The sequence below is a fragment of the Podarcis liolepis genome, assembly GCF_965112155.1.
Source record: "Podarcis liolepis genome assembly, chromosome: 9".
NCBI lineage: Eukaryota > Metazoa > Chordata > Lepidosauria > Squamata > Lacertidae > Podarcis > Podarcis liolepis.
In genome coordinates, this window is record NC_139564.1 from 16,138,170 (window position 1) to 16,152,317 (window position 14,148).

At 45.9% G+C, this 14,148-nt stretch overlaps 1 protein-coding gene and 1 long non-coding RNA gene across 4 annotated transcripts in view; one reads left to right on the plus strand and one right to left on the minus strand.

Moving 5' to 3' along the window:
• LOC310685761 (E3 ISG15--protein ligase HERC5-like) overlaps positions 1–14,148 on the plus strand; it is a 44,562-nt gene that overhangs the window by 14,040 nt on the left and 16,374 nt on the right. The window contains exons 8-16 of one of the 3 annotated variants that reach the window (XM_083458639.1): positions 955–1,031; positions 2,718–2,821; positions 4,603–4,662; positions 5,708–5,813; positions 6,838–7,021; positions 8,496–8,659; positions 9,937–10,035; positions 10,364–10,456; positions 10,541–10,645. In XM_083458639.1, the coding sequence (XP_083314765.1) occupies positions 955–1,031; positions 2,718–2,821; positions 4,603–4,662; positions 5,708–5,813; positions 6,838–7,021; positions 8,496–8,659; positions 9,937–10,035; positions 10,364–10,456; positions 10,541–10,645 (992 nt within the window). The remainder of the gene's footprint in view (positions 1–954; positions 1,032–2,717; positions 2,822–4,602; positions 4,663–5,707; positions 5,814–6,837; positions 7,022–8,495; positions 8,660–9,936; positions 10,036–10,363; positions 10,457–10,540; positions 10,646–14,148) is intronic. The other 2 variants (XM_083458641.1, XM_083458640.1) reach the window with 2 other exon arrangements.
• Positions 12,405–14,148, minus strand: part of LOC310686050 — a 317,292-nt gene continuing 315,548 nt past the window's right edge. Inside the window, exon 2 of the long non-coding RNA XR_014515681.1 lies at positions 12,405–13,030. This is a non-coding gene — a long non-coding RNA (uncharacterized lncRNA). The remainder of the gene's footprint in view (positions 13,031–14,148) is intronic.

The following is a 14,148-nucleotide window of genomic DNA, read 5'->3' on the forward strand; positions in this document are numbered from 1 at the left end:
GGTTGGCAGGAGCAGGGACTGAGCAACAGGAGCTCACCCCGTCGTGGGGATTCGAACCGCCGACCTTCTGATCAGCAACTCCTAGGCTCTGTGGTTTAACCCACAGTGTCACCTGCGTCCCAGAACCATCTGTAAATTACAATAAAAACAGTGGCTGCTGCTACTCATCATCATCTGAGCCCAGGGAGAAGTCCCTCTTCATTTTCTCTTTCCCTGATGGTAACAAAGTGCAGAGCCATTGGGGTGACTATGGGGAAGGGGTAAATGGGCCAGTTGCACCTAACAGTAGCAGGATAATACCCTACTGGAGCAGGAAGCAGGGAGTGGCCCTCAGGGCAAAATTTTAATGGTAGCTTTTGAATTTTACTACCCTTCTAATTTTGCCACACCTATAGCTTTGCCGGCTTGTTCACGTAAGTGGAATCTACACACACGTTAAAAAAACGCTGTGAAGATGCTTTTTTAAAAAAGGTTTTGAAAAATACATTGAATTTGCCATAGCTCACTGTCGCCATCTAGCGTCACATTTGTATACTGCACTTTACAACACATTTAAAACGTTTTTTTTGCACCTGTATAGCTGAGCCCCTAGTGGTTAACTATATGCCCATGATGTTGTACGGATACTGCAAGAAACTTGCATGCATACAGAGCACTGATCCCACAATAAACAGCCACCTGGAAGCTCCTCCATCTTTTTGACTTGCATCTATAATTGTCAGTTTTAATGGGCAAGCTTTTCCTTTCTGTCAAAATGTGTTATAAATAGCTATTTATGGTGGTTCATAGTTTATATAACTAAATTCAGATGACACAGTGTGAGGTCTCTCCTCGCTGTACTTAGCTATGCTAGATTTCCTAGCCAAACTTCTATATACCAAGTTGCAAATGGAAGAGTTCTTAACAATAATGGATGGCTACTTGAATGGATGTCTTCTTTATGATCTGTCACAGTAGGGGACATGTCAGAGGAGCTGGTTAAAATCATCGCTGGAGAGAACCAAAGTATTGTACTTCTTTTAAAGGAAAAGGTAAGCAAAATTTGAGGATCTCCCCTCCAAAAAGAAAAGAAAAGAATGTTGTGCGTAATTGCAAATGCCAGAATTATGGTTGTGGTTGCTTGTGTGTAGTTACCAGAAAAAATACAAACCATCCTTTAATCTAGAGATGGGGAAGCTTTGAGTCTCCAGATGTTGTTGGGCCTCAACTCCCATTAGTCCCATTCAGCATGGGACCAGGGAATGATGGGAGTTGTGGTCCAACAACATCTGAAGAGCTGCGTGTCTCTCTTCTCTGCTTTGATCCCATCCAGTGCCAGCCTTGCCATTAGAAAAGGGGAACATTTGTCCAAGACTCCAGGCTTTGTAGGAAATGCTCCTTTGCCAGCTGTTCGCATCTGGACCCAGAGTTGTATCCAGGGTTCCAAAACATCTTATTGGTTATCCAGACAACTGGCAAACTGCTGTCTCACCATGTCTTGTCCTTCACATATCAGCCCCCATTTTAATAATAGCAATAAAAGGTAAAGGGACCCCTGACCGTTAGGTCCAGTCACGGACAACTCTGGGGTTGCGGCACTCATCTCGCTTTATTGGCCGAGGGAGCCGGCGTACAGCTTCCGGGTCATGTGGCCAGTATGACTAAGCCGCTTCTGGCAAACCAGAGCAGCGCACGGAAACACCGCTTACCTTCCCGCTGGAGCGGTACCTATTTATCTACTTGCACTTTGACGTGCTTTCGAACTGCAAGGTTGGCAGGAGCAGGGACCAAGGAACGGGAGCTCACCCCGTCACGGGGATTCAAACTGCCAACCTTTTGATCGGCAAGCCCTAGGCTCTGTGGTTTAACCCACAGCGTCACCCGCATCCTAATATAATAATATAATATAATGTTATTATAATATAATATAATATAATATAATATAATATAATAGCAATAATAATGTATTCTGTACAGTCAATGGTTCTATAACGTTGTTGTTGTTAAAGACTAACTTACTGCTTTACTGTTGATGTGAGACAGCGGTGGAACACTCAGGCACAGAAATAAACTTCTCACACACAGATGTGAGCGTGGAGAGGAGCTAAAGTTGCGTTGCTTGTCCCTGATCACACAGTTGGCAGCATCCATTACCCAAGAATGTCTTTGGCATTGATCCAACCACATTCCATATACAAAAATTCTGCAAATGCAGTATCGGAGGGAAGAATCACATTTTCCATCTGAAGCAACAATCGCATTTCCCCAGCTACTGAATATACCATAGTATACCCAGTATGAGGGAATGTAGGAAGCTCCTTTCTACAAAGCCAGGCTGTTGTTCCATCTAACTCCGTATTGTCGACAGACAGAGCCACTGACAGTCGATCAGGCAAGAACCTTTTCCAGGTCACTAGGGATTGAACCAGGAACCATTTGCATGCAAAAAACAAAACAAAAACGTGCTGTGTCACTGAGTTACTGTCCTTCCTCAAAGGAGGACAACTGCCCTAACTTTCTGCAGTGCAGTGTAAAGTCTAGCTTTTCACTTTGTTCTAATGCCATGATTTTTACATTATCCCGGTTGCATTGCCCACATGCAGGAAGAGACACAGACTCTCACACATTCACCCAGCCACTATTTCCTGTGGGACTCTGGCCCAATGACAGATCACCAGAGAAGACCTCTTACTAGGCTTCTGAGAGAATTTCATGTTCTTTTGTCTTATTTCGCACAGAAGTCATACGCAAATTTAAACCGAACGATTGCCAGAGTGGAGGAGGAAAAGACAGAGAAGTGGGTTTCTAATTCGGATCCCAATTGCTGGCAGACTATGAAACAGTAAGTAAATACAGTGGTGCCCTGCAAGACGAATGCCTCGCAAGATGGAAAACTCGCTAGATGAAAGGGTTTTCCATTTTGGAGGTGCTTCGCAAAACGAATCTCCTATGGGCTTGCATCGCAAGACGAAAATGTCTTGCGAGTTCCTGTGGGATTTTTTCCCTCCCCCCCTTTTTCTAAGCCGCTAAGCCACTTATCAGCTGATCCGATAAGCTGATAAGCCGCTAATAGCGCTAATCCGTCAATGGGCTTGCTTCGCAAGACAAAAAAACCGCTAGACGAAGAGAATCACAGAACGGATTCTTTTCGTCTTGCGAGGCACCACTGTACACACACACACAGAGTGGCGTAGCGTGGGGGGTGCAGGGGGGGCCGGCCGCACCGGGCGCAACATCTGGGGGTTAGGGTTAGGGGGCGCAAATCCACAGGTTAGGGGGCACAAATCCACGGGTTAGGGGGCGCAAATCCACAGGTTAGGGTGCGCAAATTACTTGCCTTGCCCCGGGTGCTGACAACCCACGCTACGCCACTGCACACACACCCCACTAGGCAGCAAATCTAGCCATCGTTAACTTTTGAAAGATTTGTTTGAAGCATGCCCCGGTCTCATTTTAAACTTTGTGGGGTTAGCCTTAGAAATCCCAATTTAAAAGGCAGGTTTTATGCACTATATCATCGTTGCACAATGCACTGGGGTGAAGAATGTAGTCTGTCAGGGCAACTTCTAGACAGTTGCTGTTTTGTGGGTGGGCTTTGATCACAATGAAAGTGGACAACAAACCCATTTTCTTAAAAAGCAAACAGACTTTGGGCAGTAAAGAAAGTGATGGGAAGTGCCCTGGGAAGTGTGGTGTAACAGTTGTCAAATAATCTCCCTGCATGTTTATGCTGCTGTGGCGCCTCTCCCACCTTTTTGAAAATTTCAGCATTGTATTTCAGGCTTGATTATTGTAACTCGCTCTATGCGGGGCTGCCCTTGAAGCTGACCCAGAAACTCCAGCGGGTGCAGAATGCCGCGGTGAGGCTCCTTACGGGGTACTTGCCGTGGGATCATATTCATCCAGTGCTTTACCAACTGCACTGGCTCCCGGTGGAGTACAGGGTCAGGTTTAAGGTGCTGGTTTTGACCTTTAAAGCCCTATGCAGCCTAGGACCCATGTACCTACGGGACCACCTCTTCTGGTATGCCCCGCGGAGGACCTTAAGGTCGCAACATTTTGGAGGTCCCAGGTCGCAAGGTGGTTAGATTGGTCTTTACTAGGGCCAGGGCCTTTTCAGTACTGGCCCCGACTTGGTGGAACGCTCTGTCACAAGAGACTAGGGCCCTGCGGGACTTGACATCTTTCCGCAGGGCCTGCAAGACAGAGCTGTTCTGCCTGGCCTTTGGTTTGGACTCAGTCTGACCCTTATGTTTCCCTCCCCTTATGGTTTTGATCTATGGGCTACTTTTAAAATGAGGCTGCATTTTAAATTGCGTTTTAACCTGTATTTTAAATTGGTGGTTTTTTCCTATTATGTTTTTACTGTAATTTTACTGGTGTTAGCTGCCCTGAGCCCGGCTCTGGCCGAGGAGGGCAGAGTATAAATAAATTTATTATTATTATTATTATTATTCTCACTATAGCTGGGGGAGAGAGGGTGAATCCTTGTCCTGCAAAGCAGGGACTCATCAGGAAGTTTAAAGCTTAAATCAGATGTCCTTTGTCCAGCTGTACCTCTGTTGCGAGTCAGTTTCTCAAAGCAAAGTCTGAAAGATCGCTTTCTTCCTTTCCAACAAACAGGGATGTAAAGTTGATCTTCTCCTCAGCAGCTTGCATCAACGGAAGCTTCGTGGAAAGGAGGTAAATGGCACTCATTTGAGGACCAGTCGTAAGGACACAAGAAGAGGCCAGTGGTCCATCTAGTCTAGCATTTCGTTCTCACCGTGGCTACCCAGATTCCTGTGGGAGGCCTAAAAGCAGGTCCCAAAGGCAAAAACACTTTCCCCACTTGTGATTCCTGTTGGTGGCGAGGAAAAATAAAATAGGTCTAAAAGGAAAATTTTTGGATGCCAAGATTCAGGTTTGGGGCAAGTACTCTGGTGAGAGAACCCCAGCAGAGATTTAAAAATCGCAAAATATGCAGCCAAATAAAGTTTGGCTGTTAGACATTTAAAAGATGGCCTTGTGAGTTCCAAAACGTCCCTCTTCCCTTAGCATAGAAAAAGACCACACATTTGGTAAGCTTAAAATGGTGTGCTTACAAACTCCCCAAAGGTCAGATTCATATGATTTTCCATACAGCATTCAGAAAAGGTTGCACAGGCAGTAAAACTGAGCTTAGTTACACTGGTGAAAGTTCCTAATTTATGGGTATAGGAATTGCAAAAATAGCTTGTGAGAGCCGTGGAGTCTGAGCTTGGTTGGGGCAACCAGCTCAACCTTCTTTACATGCTGAGCTTCTTTGGTAGACTGAAGGGGAACAATAGGTTTGATTACCTTCCTCCCAAGGAGAGGGGGAGTGACCTAACTAAGCCTGGTAGGACAGCTTACTCTATGGCATTAACCCCTTCATACATTAATTCAACTTAAGCATGTTGGTTATAAGAGGTTGGTTATTTGACAGTTTTCAGCAATTGGTATTCAGGGGCATACTGCCTTCAACAGTGAAGGTAGAACATAGAAATTATGGCTAGTAGCCATCAATATTCCTCTCCTCCATGAATTGTGTCTAATCCTCTTTTAAAGCCACCTAGATCCAAATTTATAAACTAGGGAGAATGTGCTAAACACAAAGCTAACTAGAGCCCCTTTCAGATATTCACACCCACATATAGCTGAAAGTTTACGCAGTTTGCAGATTTCCACAAACAAGGGAAGGGATTGTGATCTGCCTGTTTCTTTCTAGCAGAGCGAAACATTTCAGGACTTCTCAGGAGGTTGTGGCTGTGGACATGTCCGCTGTGTTACTTTTCCATGAGAAGATTTCTACTAAGCCTAAAGTCTTCACAGCGGTAAGATATGGAATGCAGAAGCAAACAGTGTTTCTTGATTTTTATCCAAAGGCAGTAGTTTCCAGATAAATAATGTAAGAGCAGACAAGCCTACTTATGACTGTTACAAGGAAACCACTATTACCAAGGTTTTCACAACAATTTCGGGATGTAGGATTGTATTGGTTTAGTTCTAGGACAGGCTTCTCCAGCCTGGTGCTTCCAGATGTTTTAGAATATGACTCCCATGGGCCCAGCCAGCATGGCCAGTGGTCTGGGATGATGGGAATTGTAACCTGGCAACATCCTGAGGGCACCATGTTGGGAAAGCTTGTCTAGGACTGGGATAGTCAACATGGAGCGCGCATGTGCGTGCACACACTCTCACTATGGAGAAAAATAATGGTAAGAGCTGGGACCAAATATCCATTAAATACAAAAGTACTGTCTTCAACAATTTTGTGTAAGCTTACATTTATAGAAGGTACACATAGTGATCATTCACAGCAGCACTAGTTGCTGGCAGCCAGCAGAGTCATCCTAGCTTTGCTGTGTTAATACACCTGCATTGGGACAAGAAACCATTGTCTCAATCTAACCCTAAACTAATAGAATCAAACTTCTTGATGGGTTCTAGGTCTCCCTTTGAAATCCCTTTGGTGAAGAATGTCATCTTTCAGGCTGGCTGCAGAATGACCTGGGAAAGCAAAATATCCCCTTACTGGTTTCTGAGTTTTGCTGTTTCTCAGGCTAAAGTTACTGAAGACTATGACATGGAACCATAGATTTGTAGAGTTGGATCCCATGCAATGCAGGAATTTGCAGTTGTCCCATACGGGAATCAAACCTGCAACCTTGGCATTATCAGCACCACGCTCTAACCAACTGAGCTATCCAGCTGGAATGGTGCACCAAAGACTCTTGGGTCTACCTCTGGTAGTTTATGCTGAAGCAAAATGAAGTTTGTTTCTGTCGTTCTGTTGAACTAAACTTACTACAAGGAAGTAAGCGTTTAACTTTTATATTCTTCCTTCATCTCTTCAAGGTGATAAATGCCCTAAAGATACTCCTGCAGTCTGTCCTTGACTTCCCTGGCTCTCCTGAAGCGCTCAGAGTCTTCCTCATTGTGCCCATACTCTTACGGAGGCAGGACAGCCAGTCAGATCATCTCCTCCTTGAACTGGCACAAGCCATATGGTTTCGCCCACAGAAAGATAAGCAATTGCTTGGTGAGGCGGGTTCACTAAGTTTGGTAACTTTGCTTCCTTCCAGAGGTGGGGAGCATGTTGATGGGCCACACCTCCCATCAGCACCAGCCAGGCCAGTGCTCAGGAATGCTTGGGGCTACAATTCAACAACATCTGGAGGCTACAGGTTCTCCATCCCTGTTCTAAACGCATTCTGAAAGGCTCTTGAGTAAGTGGGCTTCTGGAAGTTGAGGACTGAGCAGCGCCCAATCTGAAGATTCAGCATTGCCCTTGTAGAACTCAGCTGGGATGCAGACAGAACCAAAAGAAGTTGGCTCTGGCTCCAACTACTGTTTGGGCTCCCTGCCTTTTGCCCTGCCAGTCCCAATGGGCACCAGCCTCCAGTATGTACCTCTCCAGAGCCCTGAGGTCTTTTGGGGAGGTCTTGCTTGTGGCCCCACCAATGGGCATGGCCTATTGCGTAGGCAGGGCCTTCTCTGTGGCATCACCCCGTTTGTGGAATTCCCTCCCTGTGGAACTACATGCCCTCCAGATGCCCTTTGTACTGTGCATTCGTGATGCTGTCAGGGAGGTGATACGCAGGCCTACTTTCAATACCGTTTGCGCCTGTGAAAGTTGTGGAATGGCCATGTGGCTTCATTTCCCATCAGTACACACACCCTGTAACTTTCTGTTAAAATCCTGTAACTTTTTCAAACCACAAGTGGTTTATTTTTTCTACTGCTTTTGCTGTTCTGTAACCTCTCCAGAGATGGGCCGTGGGTGGTGTTGTGGGTTAAACCACAGAGCCTAGGACTTGCCGATCAGAAGGTCGGTGGTTTGAATCCCCGCGATGGGATGAGCTCCCGTTGCTTGGTCCCTGCTCCTGCCAACCTAGCAGTTCGAAAGCATGTCAAAGTGCAAGTAGATAAATAGGTACCGCTCCAGCGGGAAGGTAAACAGTGTTTCCGTGTGCTGCTCTGGTTCGCCACAAGCGGCTTAGTCATGCTGGCCACATGACCCAGAAGCTGTATGCTGGCTCCCTTGGCCAGTAAAGCGAGATGAGCGCTGCAACCCCAGAGTCGGTTACAACTGGACCTAATGGTCACGGGTCCCTTTACCTTTACCTTTTAACCTCTCCAGAGAGCAGTAATGCGCTAGCATTGTGGGAACACCTCAGAACAAGCTAAAGCAGAATAAATTTACCACTAATGTGTTATCATCATGCATTGGTCTGGGGAGGCCCAATACTTGTCCCTTTCCATGGTTTGGCATCGTCTAAAGACACACCTGTTCTGTCTTTCGGGGGTCTGAAGGAAATTCTGTGCCTTTTTAGTTTTGGGGTTTTTGTCTGCTGCATCATGGAAGTGTTTCGGTTGTTGTTTTAAGCAGGTGGTTTTAATTTTTTTTTTTAGATTTATTGTTGTATTTAGGTATTTGACTACGCTGTAAACCACTCTGGGAAGAAGGGTGGTCTAGGAATAAACTAAGACAACAAAAGTTTATTTCTTTACAGAATCTTTGTGGGCCAACCTAGAAATTGCCTTCTTCAAGGATCTGGTGTGCATTTATCAGAGGCTTGCCACTGCCAAGCTGTCTTCTCTCATTAAACGTAGAAAATATCCTGAGGAAACACTCCAAGTTGTTTTGCTTCTCCATGTCCTCCGAATGCTTTATGAGGTAGGGAAGCGCTTGAAATGAAGGCGTGAGGCGTCACATGAGAGATCTAACTGGTGAAGGGACCAGCTGTAATTGTAAACCAGGGAACCAGGCAGAGGGCCTTCTTGGTTGTGGCGCCCACCCTGTGGAACGCCCTCCCATCAAATGCCAAAGAAATAAACAACTATCTGACTTTTAGAAGACATCTGAAGGCAGCCCTGTTTAGGGAAGCTTTTTAATATTTGATGAATTATTTTATTTTAATGTTTCGCTGGAAGCCACCCAGAGTGGCTGGGGAAACCCAGCCAGATGGGCGGGGTATAAATAATAAATTATTATTATTACATTATATTACTATAAACCATGTAAATGGTCCCAGTGTCAGTCCCCAGCATTTCTAGGTGGAGTTGGGGAGATCCTGTCTGGAATTGCGGGTGCTGCCTGCTGGTCAATGTTGAAGCAAACAGAGCTAGTCTTGAGTATACACACTGCTGCCTAAACACTGTAAATTGATGGGCCATTCGCTTGGCACCTCACTGTTCTTTCTCGTCCCCATGGTGGAAGCAGAGGAGGCTGAGGACCACATCCTGAATCTCTATGACATACTTCTCCATTAGGAAGTATAGCAGTAAAGTCTTTTAACTTTCCTACTAATAGACACACTGTGGCATGTGTAGAACAGTCTGCGTCTTTAAAAAGCCAAGAGGATCTTGCTCAGAATAGCTTCTGCATGGTGGCTACTCCATTCAGTAACCAGCTGCTACCAGGAAGTCTTGAGGTGGGGCAGAAACTTCATCCACCACCTTGGAAATGTGAAATATGAATTCAGCAGGGGAATCCCTGCTCAGGGTGTGAGAATCTACTGCTTTTGGGGGGTACATTGGTTGGACTTGGAACTAATGTCTTCCCAATAGCTGCACCAACTCTTTGAAACTCCCTACAAAGCTCACCTTACTACAGTGGTACATCGGGTTGCAGACGCTTCAGGTTACAGACTCCGCTAACCCAGAAATAGTACCTCAGGTTAAGAACTTTGCTTCAGGATGAGAACAGAAATTGCGCTGCAGCGGCGGGAGGCCCCATTAGCTAAAGTGGTGCTTCAGGTTAAGAACAGTTTCAGGTTAAAAACTGACCTCCAGAACGAATTAAGTTCTTAACCCAAGGTACCACTGTATTCCTATATTCTTAGGAGTTGGTTAGCTGGTTTTATTTTTGTATTAATTGAAGCTACCAAGTTATGGTGTCTTTCTTTTGTAATTGGCTAATTTTGGTTTTTAACCCTACACTTACAAATGCAGGTAAATTGTAGAAGAAGCTTCAGAATCCAGGAAAGCAACTTCCACATCCCTGAAGTGAAAAAAATGCTGGCTTTTCCAGATATCCTTAAAGGAGCTCAGGTAGTTTAACATTCAAGTGTTATGTTACTCTTGCCATCTCGAAGTTGTTTTCCAGTGTATAGAAAAAGGAAAAGAAAGTCTCTCTCTCTCTGGATAAACCAAACTTCCTTTACATCCTCACTAGGAAGTTATATTTAAAAAAAAACACAGTAATTGGCAGATGCTTTTTTTGAGAAGGGCAAAAATGAAAGTGCTAATTTTACATTTGGAACAAAATGTATTTAATCTTCAGAGAATAGAGCCATGTTTCCATATTCTCCACTTTCTTCATACCGATTTTTAAATACTTTTATCTCATGTTGTAAATTACTTCTCTGTGTCATTTCAGTTGCTCAGAGAACTCTTTGCGTTCCCTTTTATCTTTGAGATGGAAGTTAAGGTTTTCCTGCATGAAGCAGCATGCAACACTCTAAAGATGAGGGTATGTATACCCCAAAAATATTACATAGCATGTAGGGTCGCAAAACACTAACAACTAGTAACACCAATGTTTGTATCCTCATAGGCAAATTTTGGCATGACCAGTGAACTACTTGTAAGGAGACGACATCTGGTACAGGATACCTGGCAGAGTTTAAGAAATGCAAACAGAGATCACCAACCCCTTAGGGTAAGAAACCAAATTTCATACCTATACTCATGACTGTGGAACATTCATTTAGGTGCATTGTGAGTATTTATGATCAAAAGACTGCATACATATTCCCAGATTTTTAGAGGTGAGATCCATGTGGACAATACACTTGCACCTTGTTGTGTCACTAAGCTACTTCTATGGGAACTGAACAGTGGACTTTAGCCAACAGGTATAAAGAAGCATTGCAATTTCAGCATAGAATATGCACAAGTGATCACTAAGGAAACTGAGTTGTTAGTCAAGGGTACAGTGGTGCCCCGCAAGACGAATGCCTCGCAAGACGGAAAACCCGCAAGACGAAAGGGTTTTCCGTTTTGGAGGCGCTTCGCAAGACGAATTTCCCTATGGGCTTGCTTCGCAAGAAGAAAGCCCATATGGAAATCTCCGGGGACCTCTTTTAAATGCTGGTGGTGGGGAGCAAAGCCTTTCCCCCCCTCCGGCCTTCAGAAGAGGTCCAGGAAGGCCGGCGGGGGCCGAAAGGCTTTGCTCCCCACCGCCAGCATTTTAAAAGCAGTCCGGGATAGCAGGGAAGCGCTTCCCGCTATCGCGGGCGGCTTTTGAAGGCAGGCGGGGGGGAGCAAAGACTTTCGCCCCCTGCCCACCTTCAGAAGAGGTCCTGGACCTCTTCTGAAGGCGGGCGGGGGGCAAAAGTCTTTGCTCCCCCCTGCCTGCCTTCCCGGGAGAGCGCAGAAAGGCAGCGCGTTTCTCCGCTGTCCCGGACGGCTTTTGAAGGCAGGGGGGGCAAAGACTTTCGCCCCCCACCCGCCTTCAGAAGAGGTCCAGCACCTCTTCTGAAGGCGGGCGGGGGGCAAAAGTCTTTGTCCCCCCTGCCTGCCTTCCCAGGGGCTTTTACATCGCCCCGGACAGCGGAGAAGTCCTCCGCTGTCCCGGGCGATTTTAAAATGCCGCCCGCCAGCATTTTAAGATCGCCCCGGACAGCAGAGAAGTCCTCCGCTGTCCCGGGGTTTTTTAAAATGCTGGGGGTGGGAATAAAAGCCCTTGTCCCCCCCCCCAGCCTTCAGAAGAGGTCGGGGGACAGACTGTCCCCGGACCTGGTCTGAAGGCGGTTTCCATAGGAACGCATTAATTGATTTTCAATGCATTCCTATGGGAAACCGTGCATCGCAAGACGAAAAACTCGCAAGAAGAAAAAACTTGCGGAACGAATTAATTTCGTCTTGCGAGGCACCACTGTATTGTATACATGAATCCAACTCCTTGAAGGATTCCATCAATGGTGTCTCCGAAAAATTTTACACATCACTTGGGAAGACAGGTGTACTAATATCAGTGTACTGGAAGAAGCAAAGATCACCAGTGTTGAAGCAATGATTCTTCAACACCAACTTCATTGGACTGGTCATGTTGTGCGGATGCCTGATGATCGTTTTCCAAAGCAACTACTCTATTCCGTACTTAAAATTGGAAAGTGTAATGCTGGTGATCAACAAAAGAGGTTTAAAGGCTGTCTCAAGGCAAATCTAAAAAAATGTAGTATAAACACTGACAACCGGGAAACACTGGCCTGCGAGCGCTCCAGTTGGAGAACAGCCTTTACCAAAGGTGTCATGGGCTTTGAAGACATTCAAACTCAGGACGCAAGGGAGAAATGTGCTAAGAAGAAGGCATGCTTGGCAAATCCACACCGTGATCAACTCCCGCCCAGAAACCAATGTCCCCACTGTGGAAGGATGTGTGGATCCAGAATTGGCCTCCACAGTCACTTACGGCCTCACTTTTAAAACCGTGTTTATAGAAGACAATCTTACTCGGCTATGAGTGATCACCAGAGAAGAAGATACATGAATAGAATAAAAAGACAGGAAGCCTTCTTTAAAGCAAACTCAAAGTACAATACTAAGCAGTGCCTTTGTTTTCATGGGTACTTTACCTGCTATTCAATGTCATTTGAATCTATACAAGCTCAGGTGTCAGAATCTCAATTCTGCTGCATGCATGAATCCAAAGATGTACGTGTGACAACAGCGCAGCTTTTAAGAGAGAAACCCTGAGCCTTAGCCATTATAACCATGTTTACCATTAGATAGACAATAACCTGAGAATTCAAGAGTTGGCACACCTGGAGCCATCTCTTACAGTATCTAATTCCTGTATGCAAGACGCTTCTGCCACAGAAATATTTTGCATCTAGAGCACACACTAGGCCAGGCTTCCTCAAACTCGGCCCTCCAGATTGAGACTACAATTCCCATCATCCCTGACTACTGGTCCTGCTAGCTAGGGATCATGGGAGTTGGAGGCCAAAAAACATCTGGAGGGCCAAGTTTAAGGAAGTCTGCTGTAGGCAATGCACTGCTTGTCAGCATTAGGTAACATGTGACCATTATGCAGTGGTACCTCAGGTTACATACGCTTCAGGTTACAGACTCTGCTAACCCAGAAATAGTACCTCGGGTTAAGAACTTTGCTTCAGGAGGAGAACAGAAATCATGCTCTGGCGGTGCAGCGGCAGCAGGAGGCCCCATTAGCTAAAGTGGTGCTTAAGGTTAAGAACAGTTTCAGGTTAAGAACGGACCTCAGGAACGAATTAAGTACTTAAGCTGAGGTACCACTGTACAGCTCTGCACAGCTCTGTTACCATAAAGCACCAATGCTGCAGCAAGCAAAGGCTCCAGCAGCTCAGTCAGCTGCTTGTGGCTGGAAAGCCAGACAGGATGTTTGTGACTGTTGCCATGGAAACAAAGGGGCAGTCCAATCTGTACTGAGCACCGGATGTTAGCTCAGTGTGTGTGTCATATGACCCGTACTGGAAGTACATGGGTGGAGTTTCTTCTTGCTGTTGTCGAGTGCAGACATGTTTCTCTGTACTGATATGAGGGACAGAAATAAAAGATGTAAATAGTTTTCTGTCTGCTTCTTTCCCCTCTTGGGGGACACCAAAGGGGAGAGATGATGAACGGTGTGTTCCTCTCACACATCTGAGAAGAATCGCCGGGACCTCGCCTGCTTATCAGCAGAGTGGAGACGCGGGGAGGTCGACAGGAATATCTGCCGGTGCCTACGCTGTGGCACATTCCTCTGACCCAGGCAGAATTCCAACAGTGGCAGCCTTCGGATGGTTGCTGTTTTCTTCGATCCATCGGACATCTGGATGAGAGGCTGGTGAAAGGTCCTCCTCTGCTCCATGGAAGCCTGATGGGAGAGGCTGATTCTCTGCAGCCAGAAGCTGACCAGAAGAAGCTGACAGCCAAGCCGATGCTCAAGGTATGAGACTTTTAAGGGCTTGGAAGAGTGAATGCAGATTGATTCATTCTCTGCTTCACGGAGAGCGTGTGTGGGAAAGCAGCTCCAACTTACAAGAGGCCTGCATACCAGGCATATTTGTGGTTTCCTGCCAAGGAAAGGAATGCGCTGTTGCCTAGCAACGTCCTTCAGAAGGCTGTGCCCCAGAGAGGAGAAATGGAAAGTTACTAAAGAGGGCTGGACAGTCAGAATGCTTCAGAGAGGCGAAAACA